A 9,332-nucleotide genomic window follows, 5' to 3' on the forward strand; every position below is an offset into this window, starting at 1 on the left:
AACGCTTTTCTTTTAAATTCTTGGAAAACTGAATGGACTCTGGCAAGGGTAAATGGTATGCATCTGTCCAATCCAAAGTAAGACTAAAACCATGGCTTTTTATTTTAGAGCCAAGTTTAGCAAGATCATTAGTCCGGATGCTTCTGGGACGTTGCAGCTTTCCCACCCATCTAGTTAGATTAAAGATTTTGAGCGACCCGATTTGAAGGTGTGGCAAAGATGTGGGAAATCGTTATCATATCTTCTTCTGTCATAAACAGCTTAGTATTCCTTAATATTCCTCCTCCTTCTTCCATCGTGTGCTTACTTCATTCTAATAATTTTTACGTACATAAATGTATAGCGCATTCATTTCTTCAAATACTATTAAAGTATTAAATTGTGATTTAATTTTACAAACCGTCATTCCAAATTTAACATTCCTTTTTATATTCCTTCGTTTCCCCACCTTTCATATATACTATCATTGGCCAACACTAAGCGTGAAGCCAGAAAAAGAAAAAAAAAACTGATCAATAAAATTCATAGACGTACATGTTTGTCTTCAAATCATTGATAAAAATTGTCCGAAAACCCCGAAAAGTGTGTTTATTTGATTGAACAAGTACAACATGAATTCTATTTGCTAAATAATAATTATACTATAATAGTAGCTCTTTTATACACGGTAACAATGTCTTGTAATTACGCTGAAGGGTTGTCTCCTTATGCAAACAAAGGTGTTTTAGGAGTGCCAGAGGTTGATATAAAAACATTTATTGTATTTATGTCGTTTATGTTATTGTAATCATTTAAAATACTACCTTACCGCTGGATGTTTCAGAAATTCGACTCTTTGGAGAAATTAAACACGAAGTGTCAGTTATTGGCCCAGCTCATAAGTGAGGCAGAGCATGTTGTTGTTCATACTGGGGCAGGCATCAGCACGTCAGCTGGTATACCAGACTTCAGGTAAATCGATAGTTTATAAAATTTAATACTAGTTTAATTCATGGAATTGACAAATATTATCTTCCTTGTAATACACAGTTTACTCTGCTTGTTTAGGTCCCAGTATCAGAAATTTTAAAAAAAATGCCGTTTCAGTACCTACTATTGAGAACTTCAATGTTTATTACCTACCTCTATAAAAAATTACTCAAAATTCTATTCCAGGAGTCCCAATGGTGTATGGACATTAGAAAGACAAGGCAAGAAGCCCGAAAATGACACGTCGTTTGTAGATGCTGTGCCCACAAAAACACATATGATATTAAAGAAACTGGTTGAGTGTAATAAAGTGCAGTATATAGTTAGTCAGAACATAGATGGCTTGCATCTCAAGTCTGGACTGCAGAGGAAGTATCTGGCAGAGCTTCATGGCAACATGTTTATTGATCAATGTAAATTGTGTCAAAGGTGAGTCTATAACAAGTATCATTCTAATACTGGCCTATAACTGTGTTTCTTAGACAAAGGCCTCTCAGTAGTCTCGGTACCTATTATAGCTAAATCAAAGATGTCCCGTTTTCTTTTAAACTAAACTATCTATTGAGATGGATAGATTAGTTTTAGGTCATATTAGTTGTTGAGTAGTTTAAAAAATAAACGTGAAAGTTCCCAGAAAAACTCTTCTCTCTTTTTTAAGAAGGAATAAATAGCACTGAACTTTGTTATTAAATACTTTCATATTGTATTATAAAATATCAAGAAATTAGTATACTTACATATGAAGATTAGATCATAATTGATTTCCTTTTTTAAGGATTTTTTATTTTTTGCAAAAATGAATGTCAAATAACAGATTTAACTATGTTTTAATCTAAAGAACTTTCATACAGTTTGTATTTGATCCTGACTGAAGTGTTTTGTGTTTCACTTCAACATTACATTGCCGTGCCCTACAGGGTCCATAGTGTACTATACTTATATTATTTAACACCTGTTGAACATATGGAGTGCAATAAAAATATTGAGTATTGAGTATCTTATCTATTATGTTTCAGGCAATTTGTGCGCAGTACTCCTGTGGAGACAGTTGGCAAGAGAAGTAGTGGGGTACCATGTGCTGCTGAGCTTGTGTCTGGTAGGCCTTGCAGGGGCCGGCTCTATGATATTGTACTAGATTGGGAACATAGTCTGCCTCGAAATGATTTTGCTATGGCCACGTGGCATTCATGGTAAACATATCATTCATTGTTTTGTTTTACTTTCATTTAAACTTCAGAAAATAGTGAATATAAGCAAATAGTGAATATGAGTGTGGTCTGTGGCAGGTTGAACATCTTATTAGATAATAAATGATGTAACGGTTTACTCACGCGTATTTATCGGGGTAGCCCGACTAGTCACTAAGGACTCCGGTTGGGTCCGAAACTAGTCAGGCCGCCCCGATAAATACGCGTGAGGAAACCGTTACATCATTTAATAATGAACCATTCTCACGATAGTTACTATCTTATTAGATAGTTTGCAGCCGAAATCTGGTATTGTTTACCGTGAGGACCTTGTTGCAACCAGAGCAAATTTCCATGCTTTCAGACGTTTTTGCCATACCTATTATTGGAATCAAAATAACAGCTCCTAAATTATATGACCCATGATAGGACAATTGAAATTTATATCCATGGTGCCTGATAACAGAGCATAGCTCTGAGCCTTTTCCTCTCTTGCCTCCCGCTTGCTATGGAGGGAAGTGGATTCCTTTTTACTATTCCTGATTAGTTTCGTTGCGGGTTCCAAGGCAGTTAAATGTTTTGCCCTGGGACACACCGAACTTAAGTGTTTCGGTCGTTTTCGTTGGTTTCATTGTAGATCCTGGCTAACAGGAGTTGCAATGGTGGGCATGTGTGGCGGGCTAAGTCCCATTATATGATTCTTTATTGTGGTGAGTTGAGTAGTATGTCCCTTCAGAATTAATTGTTAAGAAATTGTTGTTCATAGCCATGGTTTTTCAAAACTTTTTTCTTTCTTATTTCACAAAAGAAACCTTTTTTAAGTAACTAAGCTAAATTGTCAACATTGTATTGTATATTGAAGTGATATGATTATTGTGATGTATTTTTATTCACATTTCAGTGTTGCAGACTTGAGTATATGCTTAGGCACGACTCTTCAGATAATGCCAAGTTGTGATATACCACTTGAAACAGTAAAATATGGAGGAAAACTAGTCATTTGTAACTTGCAACCCACGAAACATGTAAGTAATGTAGCATTTATATTATTTTTCCACATGAATACCTAAAAAAATACGCATTTTTACGACAGCTATCAGATTTGTACAAAATTCAGTCTAACTATAGGAACTTTTGTGGCAAAATGGTCTCCAATCATCATATTTTAGCCACGATATTTCTCATTACAGGACAACAAAGCCGATTTAACAATCAACTACTATGTCGATGTCATACTAGAGAAAGTGATGAGTATATTGAACATCGATATACCAACGTATTGTGAAGACGAGAACCCAATCAAGAAAGCTCGCTCCGCTATGATTGAGTGGACCATAGACAACCGCGATATGTTGCAAATAGAGAAATTGTGGAAAGACAAATGCAAAGGCGTCAAGAAAAACAAGGTATTAATTAAAAAAAGAAATAGCACAGAAGTAACAGGAAATGAAGTTACTGATGATAAGTCTAAAATAATTAAACTGGAAGTAAAGGAAGAGGTTAGTGATGATAAATCTAAAATAATTAAAGTGGATGTTAAGCAAGAGGTTATTGACGATGTAGATGTGAAACAAGAGATTACAGAGAATTGAATTACTTTAGAGGCATAGTACTTAATCATACTCATAATTTTTATGACCTGATAACAATTTAGGGTGATACACAAATATGTGTAGTAAATATTTATTTTACGAAATAATACAGAACTATAATTTAAAGTGCTAAGTCCTTATAACATGACAGAGAGAGTGGATATTTCTTTAATTTTCATTAAACTCTCCTTGTTACATAAAAATCATTCATTTTTCATCGACATCATTTAATCTTAGGCTAAAGTTAGCTAGTAACATGTTTTATTCAAATTTGATCATTATGATGTAGCCAATAAAGTCAAAGTTAGTCTCATAAGCCAATTACATATTACCTTTACTGAACATTCTTGATGCAACTGTGAACACTTGAACAGTTTTTAACTGGTTATACATAGTAGTATGTTATAGTACTAGTAAATATTCTCACATTCCGCAATGATGAACAAATAATTATGGATGAACAACAGTAATTGTGTTATAAATAAAACAACAATAGTAATAAAAATAAATAATGTATTCATATTCATATTCTTTTTATTTACAAAATAATATTACTCTTTGGTAATAGAAATGCATTCTCAATGACATCTTCACCAACAATGTAAATTTATATTAAAAATATATCTCATTTTTAAAGGAATGTTTTGTAATAATCGTAAGTATAAAAGTTATAAATATCTAATACATTCTATACATATTTGGCTAAGAAAAATATGGCAAATGAACAAAAGAGGTTGCATTATGAAGTGTCAAAAAAGTACAAATTACAAGCTGAATTTGTTGAAAAGCCAAAAAATAACAGTTAAAAGTATTTTTGACTACACTCTTACTACAACAATAATAAGTTGTCTTAATACAGCCTCTGTTTGTAGTTTAAACCTAATTTGTCATGACCCTGATAAATGTATCCCTTTTCACACGCACCAGTTATAACATAGCGGCAGCAAATACACATTTTTAGCACACTAATATAACGTCTTCACATCACATCACGCCCAAACGGCTAGACCGATTTTAATGAAATTTGGTATGGAGAGGGTTGACACCTTAGTTTAATACAGGGTAATTTTATCCGGCTGCTTTAAAGGAGGTTAATTGTTTTGCACCTATAACTGTCAATGTTATCCAGGCGAACAAACATGCAAGCAACATATAGTTTTACATATAAGAATTGTTGATACTTATGAATATAAAATACAGATTTTGCTTTTCATGTAGGCTAAAGTAATATTGCAAGGAGACGTGTGAAAAGAGCTTACCTTCTATACAATAATTAATTTCTAACAAAGTATCGAAGTAGTTTGGAATGCTATCAAAGATACCAATGGAAGTACCAAATTATCTACCTGATCAGTCTTCGCTTCCACAAGACCTGATATTGTAGCTGTGATCCCAACGCGAAGTAAACTATAATTTAATTTTAATAGTCCTGAAAATAAATAAATAATGAAGTTATTATTGCATAAATTTGGCTTAAATTAATCGTTTCTATTGATTGAATGCTTACCAAACATATCAAGAGCATACACTGCGGCGATTTGTGAAAAAACATTAAACGCAGTGCCTTGTAACGATTTGTGTCCATCTAAAATTATAAAAGGACATTATTGACTAAGAAATGCTCAATAAATCAACATAATAAAAATGGTTAATATTATATTATATGTTATGCAAATATTATAAGTAATGAATGGAGTGTAATACTTTCAAGTTTTATATTAACTATCAATACGTGTAACTTGACATAACTTGAGAGTTTGATATCACATTAAGTCCTGGCGTACACGAGACTTTGGCAGACCTCGATACCCGAGGGCTTATCTATATAAATCTGCTCGAGTTTTGGTGCTGGCTACTTAAAGACTTAGCTCTTATGTAGCAGACACTTGCAAAGACCCCGAATTCCAAAGAGGGCTGTTAAAAGTTAGACGTGTCTGTCTGTTGCATCACAGCTCCCGAATGGGCATAGCCATTTCAATTAAGTTTATTTTGTATGAAAGGTAAATAACGGTTAATTTTATGAGTGTTCTTAAACATGTTCGACTAAAATTGGATAAGCCGTTTAAAGAAATGTTGTGGTATTTTTTTATTTTTCTCATTTATTTAAATAAATAAGTAAGTAATAACGAACCTGCCCATTTGTTAAATCCATATTTGGATCCGAACCAGCTGGCTGCAGTGTCTCCAATGCCTATTGAGAGCACGCCGGCCAGTAACTCCAGCTCGTACCCATCATGTATAGGCACAAGGACGAGCGGACACGCCAGCCCAACGTAAAGGTACATAGGGGTCATCGCGAAGTACCCTACGTCCTGAGAATAAGAGTTAAAATTGACTGATTCTTTTAATTACTTATGCTACTTTTCTGTTTCAGCTGTAATTAATTTAAAATAAAATGTTAGCTATAAATATTTTTAATTTTTAGCTGTTACCGTTCATTTGTCAAGGTGCATGCAGGTAAAGATCGACAAATTTGTTTTCGTCGGTAATCGAAAGAAGGAAAATTAAAAAAGATCAATAGCTATTAATAGAGCTTTTAAAGCGATGTGTGCGCTACTAGCGCCAGATAAGTTTGTAGTATTAAATTTTGCTTTACTTCACCACTTACCGTTAGATCTTTGAATCTATTTGAAGATAGATGTTGATTGAACTCTGTTGTACGATAAGAAATAAAGTAATGTTTTTAAAATGATTCCATACCTTATGATCACTATAGACATCAAATGCGGCCTGCAGGGCTGGAGATATCGGGGGTATGTCGGCTTTTCTAAGTGCCTGTAATTAAACATAATGTTACTGAGTAAATTTTAGTTTGTTATTCTATTTACATATTGTAGCAAGTATCTCTTAATAGTCTGGGGTTCAATCCTAGTTTTTTTTACATAGTTGATTGTTTACCATGCTCTTCATCTATGTAGGATGCCATTCACAAAGGAGAATGCTTGAGATTCCAGCTACTATTTAGGATATCATACAATATATATATGTATAACATCAATAAGAACTGAATTCATCACTTACCTCAACAAAAATCATAAGTCCAAAGCCAAACCCTGCAGCAAGAGTCATCAAACGAATGTTATAAATGATTCCTGATAGAAAAACGATCGACGCCAGGACGTGGAAGGATTTCCGGGTCACAGTGCTCGCTTTGACAGCCAGCTGAGTGCGAATCAATATCACAAATGCGGCCACAAGAGCTAAAGCTAGCCAGAAGGTAAATAATCTCACCTGGAATAGATAAACATTCATTTGAAGAGATTTTTTTAAAAGTTATTAGTTCTAACTAAAATAGACCAGATTTTTAAAGTTATTATCTTTCTAGGGGTCCGGTCAAAGTAATTAAACAGATGGAGTTGCAATTACTATATAGTAAAATGTTTATCAAACATTTGTAAACTTAACTTTAGAAAAGATAGCCACTTTAGTAAGTAAAAGAAACGGTTTACTTACTCTATTATAATCCAGAAATATGTATCCAACAAGTTTAAGAATACAATCAACGCCAATATTAACATGTAATATCATTAAGGCATAAGTTCCAGCCACACTCAAAATGTAGCTGAGTACCGACAGATTCCTTTGGTTCTCATCCAATAAACACAAGGCTGTAACAATAATTCCCACTGATGATAATATGGTCTGAAAATAGGTAATATTATTTTGTGATATAAAAAATTAAAAAAATGTAGTGCCTAAACATATTCAATACAGTATAATCACCAAAAAAAAGCATATTAAAAACAACCTAGTAATTTTATTCTAACCTTTATATTGGTCCAGTAAAAGTCAAGTCACATGCACAAAAACAATTAGATTCAGAACAAGAATTAGTGTATCACAAAAGCATTTGGTAGTAGTATGCGGGAATTAGAACCTACAATGCATCATTCTTAGTGGCTTTGTCCTGCTGATGTATAACACTCGGCTAGCCATGCAGTCAAACACAAAGTTATAAAACCAATACTCTCATACAAGCAACTTTGACTATTTATGAATTGGTTCTGTGCATCTAAAACTAAATATTACTCAGAATATTACACATAATAGTGTCTGACAGGGTATTAAGTAGGTATGAATATTTAATTTACTTTTTCATTTGTTTTTAAACAGTGCACACATATAGTTGGATAATCTGATTAAAAATCATATTATAAATTCTAACTGGTATTAAAGAAGCCATTATTTTATATTACAGAATTCTTGTCATAATAAGAGAATTTCCCCATAAAAAGGTTAATTCTCAATAAAAAACTAACAATAGTCTAACAAAAAGTACTTACAAATATAACGGAATAAATGAACTGCAACTCTTCATCTTCAACATCTCCATTGTTCAAGACCAGTTTAGTTGCAACCATGACGGCAGATAAAATTATGCTTTGTGTAACAATCATTGCTTCTCCTATTGTGAATGTTTTAGGGAACTTCATTAAGGACATTCTTAATAGTTGGCTGTATGAAAACACCGCTGCCATTGAGAGGGTAACAGAAAATATTAAACCTGGAAAATAATTGTTTGATTTGATTATTTTGTATAAGTTTTATATAAGGAACTGATAATGATTATGCCATTGAATAACTATTTTATCTTTGAAAAAGGCTGAGAAACACTAATTTAATATGATTAATTGTTATATATATAATTGCCACATAATGAAAATAATAAAAGTTCATTTAACAAACTTACCTCGGTCTAGAAATATGAATAGCAACAATGCAGCAGTCAGACTTGAAGCTGTACAGCCTCCATAAATGTTCTCTTTTAGAACTAAACATGATACAGATACAAATACTACAAATAAAAGACTGTAAGACAGCAATCCAACAGATATGAACGCTAAAAGTTTGTATAACTCAGATACTTCGTACTGTAAAGAATATAATATGAGAACTGTTGGCAGAAGCATGCTACACCATAGTCCATTCGATAATGCAGGCCTGAAAAAAGTTAAGTTTGTTCTCACGTAAAAAGTTAGTTTTAAAATTAATTAATCAGGATATAGTACAAACATATCCGTATCTAAAACAATGATCAAAGTTCAAGTTACCTTGTTGCAATTTCTCCATCTTTTAAATTATTTGTGATTTGTTGATCTACAGATAATAGAATACGTAAAATCCGTACGTCTAATTTATTCTGTAGATTTTGAATAAAAGTGTGTCGCCTTTTCTCCATTTGTTCTGTAGTTTATATAAATAAACACTAAATAATTTCAAATTGTATCATAGCAGCTGAGGTTCTAAAATTTTATATATGAGTTTGACTTTGATTGTTGACACTGACAGACAGAATGTGACAAAAATGAAACAATTTTGTTATTCTGCATGTTTATAACTTTGCATTTATTGGGAGACTGAGTATTGCGAAAACAATTTTTCATCAACTATATATATCATATTTTACGTTAGTGTCATACATTCCTGTAACTTGTGTTTAAATATTATTTATTGAAGCTAATTTTCTAACGCTCTGCCTAGATGCGTTATATGAAACGTTAGATCCGCGGGAACTTCAACTCTATTTTGCCGTGTTACGATTTGTCAGATAACGACAGATGATCCAATAAGGCCAATAACATTT

At 32.8% G+C, this 9,332-nt stretch overlaps 2 protein-coding genes across 2 annotated transcripts; one reads left to right on the forward strand and one right to left on the reverse strand.

Moving 5' to 3' along the window:
* The first annotated feature begins 237 nt into the window (after positions 1-237).
* Positions 238-4,272, forward strand: LOC113503575 (NAD-dependent protein deacetylase Sirt6). Its single transcript, XM_026885608.1, has 6 exons — positions 238-739; positions 824-951; positions 1,156-1,398; positions 1,986-2,159; positions 3,058-3,181; positions 3,347-4,272. The coding sequence occupies exons 1-6, from the start codon at positions 674-676 to the stop codon at positions 3,746-3,748; spliced, it is 1,137 nt and encodes a 378-aa protein (XP_026741409.1). The 5' UTR covers positions 238-673; the 3' UTR covers positions 3,749-4,272.
* Positions 4,273-4,949: 677 nt separating this feature from the next.
* Positions 4,950-9,044, reverse strand: LOC113503574 (dolichol kinase). The gene is made up of 9 exons (XM_026885607.1): positions 8,800-9,044; positions 8,439-8,689; positions 8,032-8,252; positions 7,202-7,390; positions 6,770-6,979; positions 6,449-6,523; positions 5,880-6,060; positions 5,256-5,333; positions 4,950-5,177 (listed from the first exon to the last, which is right to left on the reverse strand). Exons 1-9 carry the CDS (start codon positions 8,925-8,927, stop codon positions 5,029-5,031), a joined length of 1,482 nt encoding a protein of 493 aa, XP_026741408.1. The 5' UTR covers positions 8,928-9,044; the 3' UTR covers positions 4,950-5,028.
* Between the last annotated feature and the right edge of the window lie 288 nt (positions 9,045-9,332).

The sequence above is a fragment of the Trichoplusia ni genome, chromosome 19 (assembly GCF_003590095.1).
Source record: "Trichoplusia ni isolate ovarian cell line Hi5 chromosome 19, tn1, whole genome shotgun sequence".
Taxonomy (NCBI): Eukaryota; Metazoa; Arthropoda; class Insecta; order Lepidoptera; family Noctuidae; genus Trichoplusia; species Trichoplusia ni.